The sequence below is a fragment of the Papio anubis genome, chromosome 4 (assembly GCF_008728515.1).
Source record: "Papio anubis isolate 15944 chromosome 4, Panubis1.0, whole genome shotgun sequence".
NCBI lineage: Eukaryota > Metazoa > Chordata > Mammalia > Primates > Cercopithecidae > Papio > Papio anubis.
Genome location: NC_044979.1, coordinates 114,046,768 through 114,071,411, shown reverse-complemented (window position 1 = coordinate 114,071,411; position 24,644 = coordinate 114,046,768). Strand labels below are relative to the sequence as shown.

At 48.4% G+C, this 24,644-nt stretch overlaps 1 protein-coding gene across 16 annotated transcripts in view; it reads left to right on the top strand.

Annotated features, from left to right (window-relative positions):
* The window catches only part of CAMK2B (calcium/calmodulin dependent protein kinase II beta), a 105,975-nt gene that overhangs the window by 19,779 nt on the left and 61,552 nt on the right, over window positions 1-24,644 (top strand). For 15 of the 16 annotated variants that reach the window (XM_021935814.2, XM_031665385.1, XM_009203017.4 and 12 more), the window contains exon 2: window positions 21,618-21,712. Coding sequence is in view for 15 of the 16 variants with exons in the window: in XM_031665385.1 (XP_031521245.1) it covers window positions 21,618-21,712 (95 nt within the window). In the remaining variant the exon portion in view is untranslated. Of the gene's footprint in view, window positions 1-15,484; window positions 15,685-21,617; window positions 21,713-24,644 lie in introns of those variants that run through there. The other variant, XM_009203012.4, reaches the window with a different exon arrangement.

Below are 24,644 nucleotides of genomic sequence, written 5' to 3'. Positions count from 1 at the left end.
GGTGGGTGGTGTTTGCCCATTTCTGTGGTGTGAAGATGCCCATCGTGGCCAGTGTCAAGCTAACAACATGACATCAGCTGGCTCGCAAGAATCCAGAAAATGTGAAAGTCTGTTCTCCAGCTGGAAGAGCTGCCTCCGACGCCCACTGCCTCTGCCTTGGCGCAGCCAGCATGACCGAGTGATGGAGTGAGCCAACACTGCACCCAAGGCCTCTCGCCCCTGTCTTGGTCCTGCTGCCAAATCCCAGCCCTGCTTCTTCCCATTCCCAGGGCTCTGCTTGGCTCAAGTCCCATGATTCATTCTCCTCTTGCTCCCACCTCCCCCACCTTACAGGACTGCCCCGTCCATCTCCCCAGGAGACTCTTTTTGAGCCAGTGCAGGGCACCTCAGGGGACCTGTGCAGGGTGGCAAGAGGTTGGTGAGGGGGTTGGAGATTTTTTGTTTCATTTTGTTTTGTTTTTGAGACTGGATCTTGCTCTGCCACCCAGTCTGGAGTGCAGGGATGCATCATAACTCACTGTAACCTTCAACTCCTGGGCTCAAGCGATCCTCCCACCTTGGCCTCCCAAAGTGCTGGGATTATAGGCATGAGCCACTGTGCCTGGCTAGGGGAGAGGGGTCTGGTTTGATCCCACCTCCACATCCATGCTGTCATGGTCTCGGCAAAGCATTTGGTGCCTGTCCCTGCCTGTGACATGGGGAGCATAGCCCCGTCTTTCACTGTGGCCTGAGAGCCCTGGAGGGAACCCTTGTACACTGAGAGGGCCATACGTAAGTGGGTGTTACAGTCAGGATGTCTCCCGGGGTGGTGACAGCTCCAGGGGAAGACTTTAGAGTCCCTGAAACACCTTTTCCTAATGTTGTCCAGGGTCTCTGGTCACAGTGAAGTTTTGAAATTTCACTCTATGGCAAATATATAGGCATTTTCCTTGTGATATATGCCTTTCTGCCTGTGGTTTAAAAAAGTCCTTCTCTATCCTGGTGTTTTAAAGATATATTTTTTTCTCTTTACAATGAAAAAGAAATTAATGGGCTTCATTTTTAGAGCAGTTTTATCTGTATGGAAAAACTGGATTGAAAGTATAGAGTTCCCATATTCCCCTTCACCATTCCCCACCCCTGTTGTTAACATCGGGCATTAGTTTGGCACACTTATTACAATGATGGACCAATATTAATATATTATTAACTAAAGCCCATAGCTTACATTAGGGTTTGCTCTTGCTATTGTACGTTATATGGGCTTGGACAAATGTAGAATGACATGTATCTGTCATTACAGTATCACACAGAGTAGTTTCACCTGCCCCCAGAATTTCTCTGTACTCCACCTATTTGTCTCTCCCTCCACCCACCCCCTGCCAACCACTGGTCTTTTGACTGTCTTCATTGTTCTGCCTTTTCCAGCATGTCATACAGTTGGACTCATACAGTATGTCGCCTTCTCAGACTGGCTGCTTTTATTCAGCAATGGCCACTTAAGTTTCCTCCTTAAGGGGGAGGAGGAAGCTGTCTTTGTGTAGCTTGATAGTTCATTTCTTTTTAGCTGAATAATATTCCATTGTCTGGATGTACCACAGTTTGTTCCTTTGCTTACTGAAGGACATCTTGGTTCCTTCCAAGTTTTCACAATCATGAATAAAGATGCAATAAACATCCGTTTGCAGGTCTTTGTGTGGACATAAGTACGAAGAATTGTGATTGCTGGAGTGTAAGGTAAAGAATATGTTTAGTTTTGTAAGAAACTACCAAACTCCCTTCCAAAGTGGGTGTATCATTTTGCATTCCTACCAACAATGAATGAGAATTCCTGTTGCTCCACATTCTTACCAGCATCTGGTGGTGTCAGAGTTCTAGATTTTGGCCATTCTAATAGGTGTATAGTGATAGCTCTTTGTTGTTTTATTTGCAATTCCCTAATGACTTATAATATCGAGCATATTTTCATATGCTTGTTTTCCATCTATATATCTTCTTTGGTGAGGTATCTGTTCAGATCTTTTGCCCATTTTTAAACTGGTTGTTTCTGTATTGTTGAATTTTAAGGGTTCCTTGTATATTTTGAAAACCAGTCTTATCAGATAGGTGTTTTGTAGATATTTTCTCCAAGTCTGTGGTTGTTTCCCTTTTAATTCTCGTAAGTGTCTTCCACAGAACAGAACTTTTTACTTTTAAGTCAAATTTATCATTTTTTCTTTCATGAATTGTGCTTTTGGCATTGTGTCTAAGAAATCATCACCAAACCCAAAGTCATCCAGATTTTCTATGTTATTTTTTAGAAGTGTTAAAGTTTTGCATTTTACATTTAGGTCTATGACCCATTTTAAGTTAATTATTATGAAAGGTGTAAGATCTGTGTCTAGATTCATTTTTTTTCATCTGAATATCCAGTTGTTCTGGCACCATTGTTGGTAAGGCTATCCTTTCTCTATCTGGTATTCACAAACCTCAGACTTTGCTCTTCTCCTTCAATATCGTGTTGGTTATTGTATTATGTATCTTTTGCCTCCCCATATAAACTTTAGAATCAGTTTGTTGATATATGCAAAATAACTTGCTGGTATTTGATTGTGAGTGCATTGAATGGGTAAATTAATTTGGGAAAAAACTGACATTTGACAATATTTCATCTTCCTATTGATGAACATGGGCTGTTTCTGCATTTATTTAGTTCTTCTTTGATACTTTTCATCAGAGTTTTGTAAATGTCCTCATATAGATCTTGTACATATTTTGTTAGATTTATACCTAAGTATTTCACTTTGGAGGATGAAATGTAAATGGTATTGTGTTTTAAAATTCCAGTTCCAATCTTTCATTGCTGATATATGAGAAAGCAGATGGCTTTTATATATTAACCTGGCATCCTGCAACCTTGCTATAATCATTTATTAGTTTCAGGAATTTTTTGTTGATTCTTTGGGGTTTTCTGTATAGATATATCATTTATGAACAAAGGCAGTTTTATTTCTTCCTTTCCAATAAGTGTATCTTTTATTTCCCTTTCTCGCCTTATTATGTTAGCTAGGACTTCCAGTAAGATGTTGAATAGCAGTGGTGAAAGGGAACATACTTGGTTTGTTCCTAATCTTAGTGGAAAGTATCCAGTTTCTCACCATGAAGTATGGTGTAAACTGTAGGTCTTTTGTAGATTTTTTAAAAATCAAGTTTAGAAAGCTCCACTGTATTCCTAGTTTGCTGAGAGTTTTTAATCGTGAAACTGTGTTGGATTTTTGTCAGATGCTTTTTTTGCATCTATTGATATAGTCGTGTGATTTTTCCTCTTTACCCTGTTGACGCATTGGATTATAGTAATTAATTTTTGAATATTGAACGAGACTTGCATACCTGGGATAAATCCCGCATGATCATGATACATAATTCTTTTTATACATTGTTGGACTCAATTTGGTAATATTTTGTTGAGAATTTTTGCATCTGTGTTCATGTGAAATTTTGGTCTGTATATTTCTTTTCTTTAAATAATGTCTTTGTCTGGTTTTAGTATTAGGGTAATGCTAATACTCATGGAATGAATTAGCAAGTATTCTTGCTGCTTCTATTTTCTAAAAGAGATTTTAGAAAATTGATATGATTTCTTCTTTACATGTTTGGTAGAATTCACCAATGAACCAATCTGGGCCTGGTGCTTTCTGCTTTGGAAAATTATTAATCACTCATTCAATTTCTTTTAGAGATTCAGTTCTATTTACATTATATTATCTATATCTCATTGTGTGAGTTTTAGAGGATTGTATCTTTCAAGGAGTTGGTTCATATTATCTAGGCTATCAAATTTATGGCCATAGAGTTTTTCATAGTATTTCTTTATTAGTCTTTTAATATCCATGGGATCTGTGGTGGTGGCCCCATTTTTATTTCTGGTATTAGTAATTTGCCTCTTTTCTCTTTTTTTCTTAGTTAACCTGATTAGCAGGTTTCCAATTTTATTGATCTTCTCAAATAACTAGCTTTTGACTTTGTTGATTTTCTGTATCAATTTCTTGTTTGCACAATTCATTGATTTGTGCTCTAGTTTTTATTCTTTTTTTCTGCTTACTTTGGATTTAATTTGCTTTTCTTTTTCTAGTTTCTTAAGGTGGAAGCTTAAATTACTGATTTTAGATTTTTTTTTTTTTTTTTTTTTTTGAGACCGAGCCTCGCTCTGTTACCAGGCTGGAATGCAGTGACGCAATCTCGGTTCATTGCAACTTCCGACTTCCTGGTTCAAGTGATTCTCGTGCCTCAGTCTCCTAAGTAGCTGGGATTACAGGCATGCGCCACCATGCCCAGCTAGATTTTGTATTTTTAGTAGAGACAGGGTTTCACCATGTTGGCCAGGCTGGTCTCGAACTCCTGACCTCAGGTGATCCACCCAACACGGCCTCCCAAAGTGCTGGGATTACAGGCGTGAGCCACTGTGCCTGGCCTCTTCTTTTCAAAATGTATGCACTTGATGCTATAAATTTTCCTCTAAAGATTACTTTTGACCAGGTGCAATGGCTTACACCCGTAATCCCAGTACTTTGGGAGGACAAGGTGGGAGTATCACCTGGTTCAAGACAGGCCTGGGAAACATAGCAAAATCCTGTTTCTAAACAAACAAACAAACAAGCAAACAAACAAATCGCAGGGCATGGTGGTGTGTTCCTGTAGTCCTATCTACTCAGGAGGCTGAGGCGGGAGGATCATTTGAGCCTAGGAGTTCAAGACTGCAGTGGGCTATGATTGTGTCACTGCACTCCAGCCTACATGACAGAGTGAGACCTTGTCCCTAAAAAATAAATAAATAATAAAGACTACCTTTGCTGCATTCTATAAATTTTGATAAGTTGTATTTTCATTTAGTTCAAAATATTTTAAAATTTCCCTTGACATTTTTTCTTTTGTCTGTGTGTCATTTAGAAGTGTGGTGTTTCCATGTATTTTGGGCTTTTCCAGCTATCTTTCTGTTACTGATTTCTAATGTAATTCCATTGCAGTCTGAGAGCATACTTTGTATGATTACTATTATTTTAAATGTATCAGGATGTGTTTATGGCCCAAAATGTGGTCTATCTTGGTGATTGTTCCATGTGAGCTTGAGAAGAAAATGTATTCTGCTGTTGTTGGATGAAGTAGTCTATAGATGTCCATTAGAGCTAGTTGATTGATGAAGCTGTTGAGTTCAATCATGTCCTTACTGATTTTTTGCCTGCTGGATCTGTCCATTTCTGATAGAGTTGTGTTGAAGTCACCAACAATGATAGTGGAATCCTCTTTTTATCCTTACAGTTCCATCAGTTTTTGCCTCACATATTTTGATGCTCTGTGTTAGGTATGCACATGTTTAGGACTGCATATCATCTTAGAAAATTGAACCCTTTATTATTATGTAGTGCTCTTCTTTATTCCCAATAATTTCCCTTGTTGTAAAATCTGGTTTTTTGTTTTTTTTTTTTTTTCTGATATCAATATAGTTACTCCTGGGTGGGTGCAGTGGCTCCCACGTGTAATCACAGCACTTTAGGAGGTCCAGGTGGGAGAATCACTTGAGTCTAGGAGTTCAAGACCAGCTTGGGCACCATAGCAACACCCTGTCTCTACTATATATAGCTGGGCGTGGTGGCTTACACCTGTAATCCCAGCACCTTAGGAGGCTAAAGTGAGAGGAATGCTTGAATCTAGGAGTTTGAGACCAGTCTAGGGAGCATAGCAAGACCCCATCTCTACAAAAAATAAAAAAAATTAGCCAGCCATGGTGGCACATGCCTGTAGTCCCATCAACTTGGGAGACTGAGGGAGGAGGATTTCTTGAGCCTGGAAGGTAGAGGCTACAGTGAGCCATGATTGTGACGGAGTGAGACCCTGTCTGAACAACTACACATACACACACACACACATATATACATAAAGTTACTCCAGCTTTATTTTAATTATTGTTAGCATGCTACACCTTTCTCCATCCATTTGCTTTTTTAAATTATGGTAAAACAAAATTATACATTATGTATAATTTACCATTAAAGAATCCATTCTTTAGCCATGAAAGAAATAATCATGGTTAACATTTATTGAGCATTTTACTAGGCACCAGACTATACATTGTTTTTGACTTTTCCAAAAGCTCTAAGAGATACTATTATCATCTCCATTTACAGATGAGGAGTTTTCTCAGGATCACACAATAAATGGTAGAGTCCAGAAACGGACAAAGAATGGTCAATCGCAAATTATTGATCCTAAAACGATTATTTTCTCTAATTCATGTAGACAGTTCAGTTATATGTATTTTGATTTGGCTAATCAAAATTATTCTTTTTATTTGTTTTTAATTTTTAAATTGTGTCATATATACATAAAAATTTTACTATCTTAACCATTTCTAAGGATACAATTCAGTGACATTAAGTATATTCACATTGTTGTGCTGCCATCACCACAATCATTGTCCAGGATTTTTTCATCTTCCCCAACTGAAATTCTGTACCCACTAAAAACTGACTTCCCCTTCTCTCCTCACTCCAGCAACCACTGTTCTACTTTCTCTCTATGAATTTGCCTATTCTAGGTATCCCATATAAAGGGAATCATGTGGTATTTGTGTCTTTTGTGACTGGTTTATTTCACTTAGCGTAATGTCCTCAAGATACGTCTATGTTGTAGACATGATTTCCTTCCTTTTCAAGGCTGAATAATATTCATTGTATATATAGACCACACTTTATTTATCCATTCTTCTGTCAATGGACATTTGAGTTGCTTCTACTTTTGACTATTGTGAATAATGCTGCTATGAATATTGTATACAAGTATCTGTTTGAATCCCTGCTTTACATTTTTTTTGGATCCACCTTGGAGTGGAATTGCTGGATCATATGGTAATTCTATGTTTAACTTTCTGAGGAGCTGCCAAACTGTTTTTCACAGTGGCTGCAACATTTTACATTCCCACCAGCAATGCACAAGGGTTCCAAGTCCTCTACACCCTCACCAACACTTGTTATTTTCAGGCTTTTTTTAATTAAAAAAAAATTTATAATAGTCATCTTAATGGATGTGAAGTGGTATCTCATTACGGTTTTGATTCGATTTCTCTCATGGCTAGTGATGTTGAACATATTTTCAACATCTCTTATTTGCCATTTGCATATCTTCTTTGGAGAAATGTCTATTCAAGTTCTTTGCTCATTTTTTGAATTGGCTTGTTTGTTTCTTTGTTATTGACGTTTAGGAGTTCTCCTATATTTATCCGACATCAGATAGATGAGTCGCCAATATTTTATCCAATTCTGTGGGTTGTCTTTTCACTCTCTTGATAGTGTCCTTTGATGCACAAAAATTTTGTATTTTGGTGAAGTCCAATTAATTTTTTTTTGTTGTTGCCTGCACTTCTGATGTCATATCCGAGAAATCATTGCCAAATCCAATGTTATGAAGATTTCCACCTATGTTTTCTTCTAAGTGTTTTATAATTTTAGCCTTAAATTTAGGTCTTTGATTGATTTTCAGTTACTGTTTGTATATTGTATAAGATAAGGATCCAACTTCATTGTTTTGCATGTGAGTATCCCAGTTTCCTCATCACCACTTGTTGAAAAGACTGTCCTTTCTCCACTGAATAACCAATATATTGGTTTGTTGAAAATCAGTATATTGGAGAATTTATTTCTGGGCACTCTATTTTATTCCATTGGTCTCTGTGTCTGTCCTTATGCCAGTTTCAGACCATTTTGATTATTATAGTTTTGTATTCAGGTTGGGTTTTTCGTTTTGTTTTGTTTTTGAGATGGAGTCTTACTCTGTCACCCAGGCTGGAGTGCAGTGGCATGATCTCAGCTCACTTCAATCTCCACCTTCCGGGTTCAGGTGATTCTCCTGCCTCAGCCTCCCGAGTAGCTGGGATTAAAGGTGTGCACCACCATGCCCGGCTAATTTTTGTATTTTTATTAGAGAACAGGGTTTGGCCATGTTGGCCAGGCTGGTCTTGAACTCCTGACCTCAAGTGACCCACCCTCCTCGGCCTCCCAAAGTGCTGGGATTACAGGCATGAGGCACTGCATCTGGCCAGTTTTATATTAAGTTTTGAAATCAGGAAATGTGAGTCCCCCAACTTTGTTTTTCTTTTTCAAGATTATTTTGACCATTTTTTTGTCCCTGGAGACTCCATATCAATTTTAAGATTTTTTTTTTTCCCCCTGCAAAAAAGTCATTGGAATTTTGATAGGAATTTCACTTGAATCTGTAGATATAACTTTGAGTAGTATCCATGCCTTTACTCTTCACTTATTTGTGTCTTCATATTTAAATAGGTTTCTTGTAGATGACATAGAGTTTGGTCTTGTTTTTTGATCCAATAAGACAATCTCTGTCTTTTAATTTGCGTATATAGACCCATTGACATTTAAAGTGATTATTGATATAGTTGGATTGATAGCTGCCACATTTGTTTCTGTTTATTATTTTTCCTTCTTTTCTTTGTTTCTTTTTTTGTCTTCTACTCTTTTTCTGCTTTCTGTGGTTTAATTGAGCATTTTATATGATTCCATTTTCTCTCCTCTCTTGCTTCTCTTAGCATTCCTCCTCTTCCTCCTCCTCCTGCTCCTCCTCCTCCTCTTCCTCCTCCTCCTTCTCCTCCTCCTCCTCCTCCTTCTTTTCCTCCTTCTCCTTCTCCTCCTCCTCCTCCTACTCTCCTTCTTCTTCTTTTTCCTCTCTTCCTCTTTCTCTTCTGTGGTTGTCCTAGAGTTTGCAATATACCTATATACCTCTACAACTAACCCAAGTCCACTCTCAAATAACACTATACCATTTCACAGGTAATGAAGTAATGCAAATACCTTATAGATTATAGCAGAGTATTTCTAATTCCTCTCTCCTATCCCTGATAATGTTGCTTTCTTTCACTTATCCATAAATGATAATTACCAAATACACTGTTGGTATCATTATTTTGAACAAATTGTTATCTATTAGATCAATGAATAATTAGAAAAAAGATTTCATATTACCTTCACTTATTTCTTCTCTCAGTCTCTTCCTTTCTTTATGTAGATCCAAGTTTCTGAGCTATGTCATTTTCCTTCTTTCTGAATAATTTCTTTTAACATTTCTTACAAGGCAGGTATACTGGTGACCAATTGCCTCAATTTTTGTTTGAGAACATCTTTGTTTCTCCTTTATTTTTGATGGATAATTTCTCTGGATACAGAATTCTAGGTTAGTGGTTCATTTCTTTCAACACTTTAGATATTTTACTCCACTCTCTTCTTGTGAGCTTGAGAAGTCTAATGTAATGCTTCTTTGCCCCTTGACAAGGTAAGGCATTTTTTGCTTCTGGGTTATTTCAAGATTTTCTCTTCGATTTTCTGCAGTTTGATGTGATATGACCAGATGTACACTTTGGGGTATTTCTTCTGCTAGGAATTCTCTGAGCATCCTGGATTTGTGGTTTGGTGCCTGGCTTCAATTTTGGAAAGCCTCAGTCAACATTACTTCAAATATTTATTCTGCTTTTCCCCTTTCTTCTCCTTCTGATATTTCCATTGTATGCATTTATATCTTTTGTAATTTTTCCATAGTTCTTGGATTATTTTGTTTTGTCTTTTTCATTCTGTTTTTGTCTTTGCATTTTAGTTTTAGAAGTTCCTATTGATACGTTTTCAAACTCACTGATTGGTTCTTTAGCTGTGTCTAGTCTGCATCGAAGAATTATTTATTTCTGTTACAGCATTTTTGATTTCTAGCATTTTAACTTCCATCTCTTTACTTATATCACCCACCTGTTCTTGTATGTTGTCCACTTCTCCCATTAGAGCCTTTAGCATGGGAATTACAGTTGTTTTAAGTTTCCGGTTTGATAGTTCCCAAAAGCTTTGGTTCTGGTGCATGCTCTGTATCTTCAGACTATTTTTTCTGCCTTTTTATAAGCCTTGTAGTTTTTTATTGAAAGCTGGACATGATGTACTGGGTAAAAGGGATGTGGTGAACAGGCCTTCAGTAATGTGACAGCAGGATGTTGGGGGAAAGGAAGCATTCTGTACTCCTATAATTAGGCCTCAGTATTTTAGTCAGCGTGTGCCTGCCCCTGTGCTGTGACCTTCACAAGTGCTTCTCAGTCTCTCCCTTCCACTGGCTTATGTACTACAGGGTGGCTGGAGGGGGCTGGAGTTGGGTATTTCCCTTTCCCAAGGCAGGTTTGGCTCTGATAAAGCCCCAGCAGGTTGGGCTGTAGTAAGATAATTTCTCCTGAGGGCAGGCTTTGTTAAGAAGAACAGAACGCTCTGGCATATTTCAAAATGAATACTTTTCTCCTCCCCCTGCCAGAAGCCCTGGGGAGTTTTCCTGCAGTCTTTGCTGTGAGAACCTGGTAGGGCTCCTGGAGGTAGAACTTACAAAAGTGTGGGTGCGCCCTGCTAAGGCTGCGCACCCTGGAATTCTCAGACTTGTCCACACTGAGCATTTAGCAATTCGGCAATTACAGTTTAGGTTTTCCTGCCCCAGTACTGGTTCCATGGAGGTTTCTGCCCTGGTAAGTTGTGATTCTCCACACTTGATTTTAAAGAAAGGCTGAGAAGTGATGGTAAGTTGTAATTCTCTCTATCTGCCAATTTTGGAGGCAGCAGTTTTCCTGCAACCTCAGTTCTCTGATGGATCTAAGAAGAGTTGTTGATTTTCAGTTTGTTTAGCTCTTTGTCTGTAAAAACAGGAGTGACGACTTCCAAGCTTCTCACATGCTAGACCAATGTTTTAAGCTTTACTTTTTACATTTTTTAGGGTTTTTTTGTTTGTTTGTTTGTTTACATTTAGGTATTTTTAAAAAATCTACCCAGAAGTTATTTTTCAGTGTCATTTGAGGTAGACACCTGTTATTCTAACACATCAACCCTGGGTAATAGGTATCATCAAACCCATTTTGCAGACCAGCACTAAGTTATAAGTCCAGAATTCACCCCAGGTCTTCCTGATTCAAACCTCCCATCTTTCTAATCTCCCCTTGGCTTTTCTGAGTCCAGAATTGTGGGCCTTGATTGTCTTCCCTTGACTTTCCGCATCCCAGGTGGGACAGAAAGTGCAGCGCCTGCTGGGAAGGATACACCATCAGCATCTGCCAATCTCCATCTGTATCTGACTCTGCTGTTCCCTGGGACCTAGCTGACCTTTTGTTGGGCGGGGTGGGTGCACTGCCGTAGTGTCCTGGGAGTGTCCTGTTTGGTCTTAGAGAGGCCAGCACCCCCATAGAATTGTCATACAAACATACACCAGCCTATATATGGCCAAGCTATGGGCAGGGTACCAAGATGGTGAGGGTGCTGGCCTGGGTGCCCTTTGGGGAGATGAGGAGCAGAGGGCCAGGAGATGACACTTATACAAATCAGGAGGGACTGATCCAGGGCCAGGAGGTAGCCTGTTGACTCATAGATCTTTCTAAATCACACATAGAGATCTCATGATGTGCATCCGTGGTCCCCTTCTGGTGCTCAGTGCAGACATTGCCAATCAATCCCAGGGCACGTGCAGCCAAGCCCCAGCGTTCCCACCATCCCTGGGCAAGCACTGCCCAGTGCCTTCTGCATGCCTGTTCTGGGCTGGTCGCCGGGACAGAGAGGGAGCAATCAGTGCCTGGGGACCGACTGTCTGTTCCATAGCCCTTTTGCTACCTGTGCGCGCCACGTCTAAGGCCACCCATCACATCAGCAGCATGCATCCCAGGATGCTTGTGCCCTTGTCCTGCCTCTTTTGCACCCCTTCCGTCGGCCCTGTGATACACAGACGGGGCGTCTGATGTGGTGCCTTGGTGTTGGGGACTTTGATGAGAGCAGGAGGACCCGAGAAGAGAGGCAGAGACAGGGGGTTTCCTTCCTTGGAGAGGGGTCAGCCAGGCGTGCGGGGTGCTGGGTGGAAAGAGGGAGAATTAGCTTTCTAGGGATGTGTGGAGCCTTGAGAGCCAGTTGGACCTCACCCGACCGCAGATTGCTGCCCACTGCCTTGCTGTCATTGGCTTTCTTGCCTTGAGCTCTCCAGGATGACCCAGAGGGTCCTGGCTGTAGCGGATCCTGGCAGTGGGTCTGGGCAGTATGAGACGTGAGGCCCCTGAGGCCGAAATTGAAGACAGTGTCACAGAAACAAGTCAAAAATCACACTGTTCTGCTATCCTATACAGCCGGGTACCGTCAGGCCACGCACCAGTACTGGGACCAGTACACGGACCAGGAACTGGGCTGCACAGCAGGAGATGTGCCGTGGGCAAGCCAGCATCACGGCCTGAGCTCCGCCTCCTGTCAGATCGGCAGCGGTGTTAGATTCTCATAGGAGCACGAACCCTATTGTGAACTGCGCAAGCGAGGGATCTAGGTCGCGCGCTCCTTAAAAGAATCTAACTAATGCTTGATGATGTGAGGTGGAACGGTTTCATTCTATTCAAACTATTTTCCCCTAGCCCCCGCCCCAGTCTGTGGGAAAATTGCCTTCCATAAAACCAGTCCCTGGTGCCAGAAAGGCTGGGGACCACTGCTATACGGGATTGTCAACATATGGGAGGAAAACCTGTACAGACTCGATCTGGCTGTCTGGAAGTGACCACGACCACGTTGACCCATGTGAAAATGTGGAAGCGCTCCCATGCATCACCATTCCCCTGTGAACCTCACCAGGGCATATGGGGGATTTTGTCATGAGCGTATTTGGTTAAGAAATGGTCTGTGCTCTGCTCATAGCATTGTCAAAAATGTGAAGAAAATGGTGTCTCTGAATATACTTTCCTGGCTTGACTGGATGATGAGCCATTCAGTATCTGGGAGGAAATTTAGCAGAACGGTGACCAGGGACCTGGCAGGTTTGAGACTTTGAAGCACCGAAGCGAGTGGCTTCCTGCACAGGTGGGTGGGAAGGGCCCTGCCCCTGAGAGAGGGGCTCTGATGGGAGGAGCGCCTGGCCCCCAGGAGGCCGAGAGGGGCAGCCACACCACTCTGCTGAGAGGGGCAGAGAGCAGAGAGTGTCCTGCTGGGGTTTTCTCGTTCTGAGATGCACCCACAAAGACCCCAGGGCAGTGGCTGCTGCTGTGGGGTGGAGCCGTCAAATTTGGGTGTTCCTTGGATGAGCCTGTGGACATCAGGTGGATGGACAGGAGAGGTTTCTGCCCGGCTCTTGCCATGTGTTTCTTTGTTAATGTGTTCATTTCATCAGAAGTATCTGTTGTGGCTTCAGTGGATCACACAGGGTTTCAGAAAGGGGCCAGTGTTGAGTCCTAAGAATAGAAGTTCCTTCTCCTTCTACTGCTGGCCCTCCAGAGCCTTTTTGAATAAAGATTTCTGTGGTCAAATAGGTTAAGAAAAGGATGAACCTCATAGTCCCTTCTTGGAGATTCACAGTACAGATGATCCCATTAAAGGCCCTGAGAAGTCCTGCAGTTAAAGAAAGGAAGGAAGGAAGCATTGTCTAACCTATTGGTTCCCAAACTCCTTTTCTCACAGAACCCCTTTTACACCTAGCATCTGTTAATGTCCTCTGAAGCTTATGTTTGCAGAGTGTGATTTGGGAAGTGTTTGCCTGCTGTAGCTGCACACAGTGGCAGATTCCACAAGGCAGACCTGGGCTCAGCTTGCATCCTGGGCTGAACTGCATCCCCCAGAATTCATGTATGTGGAAGCCCAGTCCTCAAAATGTGACTGTATTTGGAAATAGGATAGTAGCAGATGTAATTAGTCAAGTTAGGATGAGGTCATATTGGAGATGTGACTGGCGTTCTTATAAACGGGTGTTCTTGGACACAGAGACACACGCAGAGAGAATACCATGTAACTGTGAAGGCAGAGATTGGGGTGATGCATCTAGAAGCCAACTAGCACCAAGAATTGCAGGCAGCACTGGAATCCAAGGAGAGAGGTAAGGAACAGATTCTCCCCCCAGCCCTAGGAAGGAACCAGCCCTAATCTCTGCCTTCTGGCCACCAGAACTGTAAGAAAACATATATCTGTTGTTTAAACCGCTTGGTTGGTGGTACTTTGTTGCAGCAGCCCGAGCAGACTCATAAAGCATGGATAAGTTAGGACTTTAGCTCTCATTGGGCTCCAAAGCTGGCGGTGGGGAGCCCTTGGGCCAAAGCAGGAAAGAGCTTTGGGAACTCTCTCTGGGGCTGTATGAGCTACCCAGATTCCAAGTTTGGAAGAATTGACGTGAATTGTGCTTTTGGAAGTGAATGCTACTGAAATAACTGAAACAGTCATGGCAGGCCATTTTTGAGAAGGGAAGTTAGAGACCTCCTAAATGCTTGCTAATCGAGGAAGCACCCAGCTATCAGTGGTGTGTCAACTTGAGGGAATGTTGTTTCCTATAAGTGAGTATGTGATCTCGGTCAAAATGTGGGACTCGTGTGTGAAGTCATGTTAAATACAAAAGTCAAATACAAAATAGGAACTCCCATGCTGATAAGGCACGTGCTTGGGTGCCGGCCCAGGCCACAGCGAGTTTGGGTCTCACAAGCAGAAATGAGTGTGTCCAGCTGCTTGTCTCCAGTAGGGTCACCTCAGACCTACTTTTTAGAACCCAGGATGCCTGGGCCCTGAGCAGAGTGGACAACACAGCCCTGGGGACTCGGATTGCACCTGCCTGGGGAACGTCCTGCCAGTTGCAGGGAGGAATGCCCACCCGCCTCCCTGTGGGATGTTGCTCTGGGCCTGGGGACTCCAGCTCCTGCCTGGCGGGGCACATGCTTGTCCAAAACTCCTCAGAAGCCCAAATACTGTCCTCCCTTGCCCAAACCCCAGGGTCAGAGAGGCTGGGGATGGGTAAATACCATGCAGGCATCCACAGGACGGTATCCATGAGCAAAGAAGTATGCAGCTGTCAGATCATGCTGTTGAGGCTTCATTAACAGTGCGGGGGACATAGTGAGGGGACAAAGTGGAAAGTGGCAGCAAGAGCCCCCTGATCGTGTAAGAAGACACCTCCTCATGGTGCAGAGCTGCACACTTGCACACATACAAACATCGGTGGGGCCCTACTGACCATGCTGTGGGTTATGGAGACGACGTCAACGCGTTCTGTAGACCCTCTTGTTTACTCCATAGCAAACATCATAAACGTAACAATAATACAAACATACATTCCATCTACTGTGAACGTGAGTTATGTTTTTGCATTATCATAAGCAGAAAAATACACAAAAGAAAAAACCCACAACAACCTCAGCACTCTGTTCCATATAAAAGTTACTGTTTCCACCAAATTGCTTAGGTCAAGATTAGAATATAAAAGGACCTCCCCCTCTGGCACTCCCAAGAGCTCATTTTAATCAAAGGTAGGAACTGTGTTTTTAAGCCAACACACAAATAAATACCAATTTGATTTAGTTTCACCCATACAGGAAAAACACGAAGGTCTGCATGAGGTCAGTGGACTTGTGCCTTCTGGGTGTCCCCCACCCCTAGCCCAGGCCTCCTCATGGAGCCCACCTGGGGCCAGCCAGGCAAGAAAGGACGTAGGTGCCCTGAGGCTGGTTTCAGAACAACCATTTATTAATTTACAGCAGGAAATAAAGCTGTCGGCCTGAGAGTGCTTCTGTGGCTGGCCCAGACTCTTCCAGAAGGACCTGCTCTGGAGGACCTGCGGGGGGAGGGAGCTGTGCTTGTTACTACGGAGACAGTGCCTGGCCCGCGTGGGGAGCATCACACGCAAAACCTGGATGGGAAATTTCGATTTACAAAACAGGTCAGCCAGACTTGGATCTTTTGCTTTTACTCAAGGCTCCTTAGCTTCTTTCTAAAATTCTAAAATTTAAGAACTTCCTGGGATTGCGTGTGGCCTTGCTGTAGATCAAAGGGGTCCCATGGCCCTTGGCTGTCACTGTTGTTGGGAATCCGAGAGGCATTTCCAGCCCATGCTGCAACGTCTGAATGAGGAGAGTGCACGCGTGTGTGTGCACACGCCTGTGAACTGCAGCCAACCTGCGAGGCTCAGGGTTGAGGCAGGTAGCCCTGGCTCGGGTGGCACAGGCCCCAGTGCTCGGGGAGGAAACTGGACGCTGTGGACATGGGCTGCGGGAGGCAGAGAGAGGAACAGGGAGAGAAGCTGCTGCCTCCGAAATTTCCTCTAAGGGAACAGAATCCAAGTGTTGAGTGGGCTAATGCGGAGGCCGCTTTGATCCTGTGTGGCCCAGCGCTGCCCTGCAGGAGCTCAGCAGCCTGTCGTGGGGATCACATGCACGAGGCAGCCCCGAGAGCCCGGGTCCCCGCCCATGCCATCCTGACAGCAGAATCACACTGCCAGCTCTTTCTGGATGCCGGATACTGTGTTGTGGCTGGTACATGTGTCACCTCATTCTGTGTAGGGGGACAATCACTGCTATATTACTGATGGAAGTCACCAGCCCTTGTGAGGTGGCTGGGGAGGGCGCCTGAGCAAGGTCTACGTGACCACACGGGATGGGCGGTGGGGACCCAGGGTCCAACCTTCCCTCCCTGGTGTCATTACCAAGTGTCTTAACTGGCACCCCAAGAGCCGGTAATCATGGTAACCCCCACTCTTCACCAGTGAAGGTGAGGCATGAGAGGGCCCTAGAGGGGCTGTTGTGTGGTCCTGCTGGGGGCAAGGCGAGTGAGACCCAGCATATTCCTGCTCTCTGGGGCCTCACACGAACTCCAGCCATGCTGCTCAGGGACACACCTCCTCCCAGCTCGCCGGGGAGAGGTGTGGGAAGCTGGGGAGGGCCGCAGTGCGACCAGCTCCTAGTGGAGAGCGGGGCAGGTCACAGAGCCACCTGCAGTGGGGAGCTCCGTGGGGGTTGGTGGGAGCCATGGATAGTCAGCAACAGGTGGCTGGTTTCAAGTGGGGACTGGAGGGAAGAGGCAGGCATGGGGGTGGGGGGACAGCTCAGAGTTGGGAAAGCCAGGGCCTGGACCAGCAGTCTGTTGTGGAGCCAGAGAAGCCATAGACTGGATGTGGGGAGGAGACAGAGGCGGATGGGGCATCCTGCAGACAATGACACTTCCTGCCGCCTCTGCCCGTGAAGCCCCGGGAGCCCACAGGATGCCCGTGAAACACCGACTGCCCTAGGTAGCTGCAGTCAGGGCAGCTACATTCAGCACCTCTCCTCGCAGGTGGCCTTCACCCCATTATCACGCGAGGAGGCTGAGCCCCCTGCAGTAAAGGAGGTGCCCGAGCAGGTGCAGTCATAGGAACAGGCCACGTAGTTCTGGGGCTCCATTCTCACCATTCTTCCCCTTCTCTTTCAGGACAGGTTACCCTGGTACTGTTGATCCCACTGTAAATGAGACAGCGTTCAGAGCCTTCCACAAAGCAAGGACTCAAAGAGTGTTTTCTTGTTTTAATTAGCTTTATTTGATTTTAAAAGCACCGTAATATGCTAGGTGCCCGGGGGCCTCATGATCTGAACAGGTTATTCAAAATTGCTTTCAGCCTGGCTCAGTAGCATTCGTCCCACGCAGGCCATCATGCAGGCAACCTTGATGTTCAGATGCAGTTCGCAGCCCACAGGAACATCGACCTGGGATCCCATAGGAGCACCTCTTCCAGCTACTTCCTGCCTTTGCCCCAACCCACTGTGCCCTTGCAGCTGCCTGGGGCGGGCCACACCCCAGGGGCAGGCGTGTGGTCAGTCTGTGCACCTGCAGTGCCATCCAAGGCATTCTTTGCTGAGCCTGAGGACCATGCTGCCACCTGCTAGGCCCACCCGTGCTTCCGAACAAGAAGACAGGGTTTCGAGCCTGTGTGTGCGCTGGTGGGGAGGTGGGGAGCCTAAGCTCCAGGCCTTATTTACTTGGGGTACCCCCTGGCTCTGACCAGGGCCTTATGGCCTCATTGTAGCACAGACCCATCTACCCACAGTTCCCGGAAACCTTGGTGGGTCTCCCCTCCTGCTGGGACACTCTAGGGGCTGCTCTTCCTGTACTGCTGGGCTGGACAAGCCCTGAGGCCCAGCAGCTCCACACTCCACAGCCCACTGTATTGCTTGCAGGTCAGTTCTTGCTCCTATATCACAGCCTAGGCACTGTGCCTGATACCTAGGTCCAGAGTGTAGGGCACTCTGCCCATAGAGAGCCACTGGAAGGGGGAGTGGTAAAAGTGAACAGGTAAATAATTAAGTAAACTAACCTAAGGAACACGAGAGGTGCAATATCTAAAGACCAAGCTGACTTTCTGTGCGAGCTGGGAAAGGGGGCAGCTGTTTGCATTGGATCTTGAAGGACACATAGGAGTTTGCCCTTGGCAGCAGGGACAGGCTTACGATGCAGATCTAGGCTCTTTGTCAGTGTTGTCTCTCAATGTTTATAAACTCTGGCGGGCAAGCACTGGGTTGCAAGGGAGGACGTTGATGGTGCTGGCTTCTTTGCTCTGGGGGAAGCCAGAGATGTTGGGGCCCCAGCCGTGGCCTGCATGGCTCATGCTAAATGTGTTTGTGGCCGCTTCTCAAGAGGGCTGACACTTCCAAAGGGGCTTCCTGTGACAGATTGCTGTCTGGCAAGTGGCAGAACCACCAGGAAGGGGAGGAGGCAGAGGTGGATCTGCAGCTGCCAGCCCAAGTCCCCTGGGGAGATGGCAGGATGGGTGCGGGTGGACAGCCATTATGGGGAGGAGCCCCTTTCAGGGTGCTCTTTAGGGGAAGTGGTGGGTGAAGCAGGCAAATGACGGGGGTGGGAGACTTAAGCATGCATTCCTTAAGTCCCCCAGAGGAGAGAGGAGAGGGAGAGATTGGGTACGGCGATGACACTGGGGCTCAGAGAAGGTCTGGGGCTGCGGTGGGGGACAGAAGGCGTGGGAGAGGCGGAGCCCAGGAGCAGGGCGGAGGGGGCAGTGGTGTCTTTGGGAGCCGGCCCTCCTGCTCTTCCCCCAGCTGGCCACCTTCTCCCTCTGGGGGCATCCGAGTCCCTGGGAAAGGGGACCCTGTCCTCTCTTCTTGAGGGTGCCCTCCACCCCACCTGCAGGCCTGTGTCCAAGAGCAGGGCCTTCCTCACCCCCGGGCCCTGCACCCCGGGCCCTTCCTGCGAGTGTCTGCCGGGTGCCTGGCACTGTGCCTGCCACCTCGTATGTCACTGCAGCTGCGCGGCCTGGTGCTCCCATCCTACACTCATCCCGAGGCCCCCAGCCATGCCTTCCTCCTTCCTCTGTGGGCTGCCTGGCCTCGGCCCCCTGGCTCTGGCAGTCTTACCTGTGTTCCCTGCCCCGCCTTCGCTGATTGCTGACTGCTCTGACCCAGGCCGATGGTGCAGGGGTGGCTCTGGAGCCTTCTGCAGAGGAGAAAGGAGCTGCCTGACCCAGGGAGGGGAGAGGGACCAACTGGAGGAATCCCTAGACCCACCCACCTGCTGCCAGACTCTTGGTGGTATGGTGCGTGGATGTCATGTGCTGGGAACAGCTGTGGCTTGCCGCCCTTTGCTCCTGTACCTGAGTCCGGCCAGCAGCTGGTAGGCTGCTGTGCTGGTGGGAAGCTGCACTTGGGTGTCCTCCCGGCTCCCGGGATGGGCTCACCATAGCGGTGCCTTACAGGCATCATCAGCTTGGCATAGATGTGCAGTGTGTTGAACTTCCCACTGAGGGTCAGCCCTGCAGTGTGTGATCGGGTCCCAGTGCAGGGAGGCCCAGACTCCCGGCTCCCTTCAGGGCCTGGTCCAGAGCACGCAGTGGAGGCCTGCCAGGTCAGCCCTGCGGCCACTGAGGCCACTGAGCCTTCTAGGGGTCAGAGCGCGACAGATGGTAGCTCAGGACTCGTTTCTGGAAGCTCTCACCTCTCCTGATCAAGAAGTCTGGCAAACAGCCACACAGTAGTGGCCCCAGAAAGCCCTTCTGCTTGGTCATATGGATGGGGAAACTGAGGCTCAGAGAGCTATGTCACCCTGTCTAACCGGGATTGAAGCCAGACCAGGCAAAAAGCCCATGGTCTTTGCCCTCACCTCAATCTCCCAAGTTAATGTTATATGTTAAAAACAATAATCCTTTCTTTATATTTTTCTTTAAAAACGTTTTGAGAACATAACTGATGCACATGGTGAAAAAATCAAGCAGAGCAAGAGAATGCGGAGTGAACAGTGAGCGCCCCCGCGGCGTCTCCCCCCGCTGCGTCATCTCCCCCCGCCACGCCTGCCCCTGCCGCGTCTCCCCCCCACATCTCCTGAGGCAGCCCCTGTCCCTGTTCACGGGTTGACTTTAAAAAGCTAAGATGCAGCTCAGCGGCCACCCAAGCACAATCACTACTCATAAGACCTGAGTCATTAAGAAAATGTTCAATTAGATTTAGTGTAATTATTTATCTTTCTGAGGAATTGAACAGTACTCTTTTACAAAGATTTATCTCCACGAAAGACTGTAGATATGTAAGATGCTCCTCTTCCACCACGCAGAGTCCTTGGCCTGCACTCCCGTGTGGGTTTCTCAGGCTGTCCAGGCCGAGGAAGCTGTCTGGGAGGGGAGGCTGGGCACTTTGCAGGTGCAGACACGGGAGGGCCGTGCATGCTCAGGTTTGCACTGGTGGGTGCCTGCCTGGTGGTGGGCTTCCTCCAAGCCCCCCTTTCTCCCAACGCCAGCCTGAAAGCATCCGCTGGCCCTTCTGTCTGGACTCAGACCCTTCATGTGACATTTCTTGTCCAGGACCCTTGCCTTACATGTGCTGTTCTTAGCAAATAATCTGAAATCAAATTAAATCAACGGTGGTGACTAGTCAGATTCTTCGGTGCCTCCTGGTGGGCACTGGCCCCCTCCCCTCCTGCCTCATAGGCTCTGTGGCTCCCATTGGGTGGCACTGACTCCCTCAGGGTGCCCTGAAGCTGGGGCAGGAGCTCCTCCGCAGGCCAGGCTTTGTAGGGTACGTTCAGGGCCTCTTCTCGATGGCCTCAGCAGCCTTAACCGGATTCCTTCCGTGTGTCTCTTGGGCTCTGGACCATGGTTGGTGCTGGTCAGCTCCCTCTGTCCCCCATCCCTCCTCCCCTCTCCCTACCCCCAGGCTGCCAGTTCGTGAATATCCCTTTGCCCCTACCCTGGGCCTCCATGGCCTCTGCGATGACGCCTGGACAGTGGAGGATCTCAGGACCCTCTCCTCCAGCTTTGCAGTTTAACGATGTGATGTTTCTCCCTCCCTACAAAACTTTCCTTGAGTCTCCATGTCCGACTGCACCAAATCCCAATATAACTGCCCTCTGGAGCTGGGCCTTCCAGACAAGGCCAGCTTCATTTCCCTCTAGGGAGGACTCAGCAGGGCCTCATGGATGTGGTACAGAGCCCCTGAGGATGCCTGCTGAGAGACCTGTGGACGTAGACTCTTGGTCCAGCCAACCCACAAGGATACAGGCCTGTGGGTCACACAGAAGCTGAACCGGGCCCGTCCGCCGCCCTCCCGAGGGCCTGACCGATCCTCCTTCTCTGCACAGCCCCCCAGGGCGTGCCATCTGCCAGGGCTCTGCCAGCCGTCAGGAAGCCGGCCTCTGTTCTGCTGGTGTTGAGTGGGGCCAGCTGAGAGTGGCTTGTGAGGAGCACCCACTTCCTCACAGTTTCTGACTCACAGCCATCTACCCGAGGCCGGGCTGATGGCTGAATGCTTAATGGGGAGTGTTTATGGGGAGATTAATCCACTCTCTCTCTTTCTCCTTGTCTGTCTCTGTCTCTGTCTCTCGCTCCCCCATTTTCCTCCCCAGGGGGGCTTTCTCTGTGGTCCGACGCTGTGTCAAGCTCTGCACCGGCCATGAGTATGCAGCCAAGATCATCAACACCAAGAAGCTGTCAGCCAGAGGTAGGGCATGGGGAGTGTCCTGCGCAGCTGCTGTCAGGCTGGGGCAGGGGCTTTGGAGGCCGTGCCCTGTGGACTGGGCAGCAGGTCCCTCCCAGGCTTGGCCAGCACTTGGCCCACCTGGCCTGTGACTCCACGCACAGATGCAGTGGGTTCCTGGAGTGGAGGCTGTGGCACAGGGAGGCACAGGAGTGTTGGGGACTTGAGGGCACCTCTGGCCTGGTGGGGCCTGGGCTGGTGGGGGTGCTGAGGGACCCTCAGACCCCTGGATTCACCTTTGTGCTCTGGTTAGGGTATTCTCAGGGCCCCCCTTCACCTCCCCTTCCCAAGTGTATTGGGGTCTCTGTCCCCAGAGCTGGAGGGAGAGAGGTTCAAGGTGGCCAGGCCGCCATGGTGGTTGGGTGATGTCATCTGCCCTGAGAGCCGTGGGCCGAATGAGAGCTCAGTGACAAAGTTTCGGGTGACCAGGCAGTGCTGCGGTTGGCCATCTGCTTTCTGACAGCAGAGTCCTGGCGTCATGGCCAACTGGGAGGTGACCCGGCAGTTTCTTAACTAACAGAGCCCAAGTCTTATACACAGTGGCAGGGCACTCCCGCCTGCCCGGGGAGGGCTTCTTAGACACGCGGGGTGTGTGCGAGGAAGGGCCTCGAGTGGTGCTGGCCCCAGGTGGCCCTCGGCGTGTGGATGTGCCTCCCGAGCCCTGCTGGCCATGGTCAGCTCTGGGCGCTGCAGATGGTGATGGAGTAGACAGGCTCCTGCCCTCACGGGGTCTCCCTGCCCTTGTGCTGTCCTTGTCCCGTGGGGCAGGTCAAGGACAAACAACACCCAAAGTCAGCACACAGCAAATCTGATGGTGATGGGCAGAGGCATCCTGGGGCAGCTGTTGTGGTTGGAGCACAGATCTGAGGAGGCGATGGGGAGGGACTAGCGCAGGGGTCCTGCTGGAGCCCCAAGGTGGGGTGTGCCAGAGCGCCAGGTGAGGCTGTGGAGGTAGGTGCGGGGTGGGTGGGCTGCCTCACTGTGGTGGCAGCCCCATGTCACTGCCCTGTATGGTGCAGGTCCATGGAGGAGGGACCGGCCGGATGATGCCCTGGTAGAGGGAGCCAAGCGAAGCCCCTGTCTGCTGCTCTCAGCCCCTCCCCTCCCAGGGCACTGCCAGCAGCCTTGATTAGCATCCAGGCACAAATCTGAGCTAATTGGGAGCTGGAGAGGCCCTGACCCATCTGGCCAGGCTGCCAGATGCTGAGGGCCTAATGTGGGCAGAGACGGGCCTCCTCTGGGTTGGTGGGAGAGCTGCCTACTGTCTGTGGCCTGCAGTTTACAGTAATCCAGCCACCTGTGGGGGCGGGCATGTGCGATTTGTGGAGCGATGTGTCGGCGTTGTTTGAGCGACTGCTGTGTACTAGGCCATCAGTGTTTCCCCTTCTTGGGAGCATTCTCTGACACCAGGTTGTGGGGAGGTCCTTTAGGCTGCAGTAGGACCTGCTCCTGTCCCAGCCCTTGTCTGCCTCCTTGTCACTGAGCCATGAAGGGGCTTGGGGGTGCCCAGGGCTGGGTCAGTCCCCCTGTGGGTGTCCCAGCCCACGAGGGGCCATGGGAGGGTGACACTGCAGAAGGTTCAGCAGGGACACTGAGGAGTGGGCTGGGGCAGGTCCAGAGGCATGCGCTCCCAACCATTCCCCACACATTGTGGGGGCCTGGGTTTCCCTTCTGCCCTGTGCCTCCACCTGCTGGTCAGCTCTGTTGGCCCCCTGGGGCCCAGCCTGTGGTGGGGTGGGTGGGCCAGGCTGTGTTCCAGGACCTAGGGCAGTCAGCTTGTTTTTTCTTGATCAAGACACAGAACTGGTCGTAAGTGGGCGGTGCTCAGTTGTGCCTGTGGCCAGTTCCTGTTGGTCTCTGAGAGACATCCCTGAGGCCTGGACACTCCCTGCCTCTCACAGGGCGCCACGGAGAGGAGGTCTGTGTGTGCGTGAGCATACCTACGCATGTTCACACATGTGTCTATGCACACATGCATGTGTAGGTGCATGTGTGGAACATGATGGAGCCTCTGGAATGGGACTGTCTGGCCCTCCGGCAGTTAGGCTGGGACCAGCCCAAGCTGAGCTGGGGGAATGAGAGGTCCTCCCAGGTCCTGCTTGGGAAGATGCGTCAGGGAACCCAGGGGCCTGGAGCGAGGGAGGTGGGGGTCCTGGAAGTGGCCCCTGGCTGGGAGAGCAGTGGGTGGAGGTGAAGGCCACTTGCTCCAAGAGTCAGCTTCGATGAGCTCCAGGGTGTTTGGACAAGCAGGTGGGAGGAGGAGGGAGTGACCTCTGTAGCCAGGATTTCAGTCCAGACTCAGGAGGAATGTCCAGGAAGCCTCCAGGTACTGAGCCATGTGGTTGAGGCAAGAGGGGACACCAGCCTGAGTGTGTCATTATGGGTGAGACCAAGGGTGATTGGGGTGCTGGGGGGCAGATGTCGCTGGGAGCAGAGGGCAGGAAGCTGCTGATGCTGAGAGGCCTGGCCAGGGTCCTGGGGTGTCTGCTGAGTGCACAGACCCTGAATGGGCGGCCATACCACGACCACAGGATCTGAGCTGCCTCTGCTGTCCTCCAAACCTGTGCTGCTGGGAGTCGTGGGTCAGTGTGGTCATCTGCGGTGGCCACATTTTCCCCATGACCACCCAGGGACTGCTGCTGGCTTGAGCCCAGGCATGGGGACGATCGAGTGTGGGCCACAGCCTGCTGTTCTCCTGGCCTCAGGGAGCAGCTCATGTGTCGTGTGACTGCCCCATCATGGATGAAGACCCACACATGTCTGGTGGCCCCGCTGGACCCTCAGTCCTGGCACTGCCCAGTGCAGCCTTTCTCTAGCAGGCTTGAAACTGAGATGCCAGGCATGGCACAGGTCCCACGGCCACCCTGCGATGACAGCAATCATGTGAAAGCCGGCG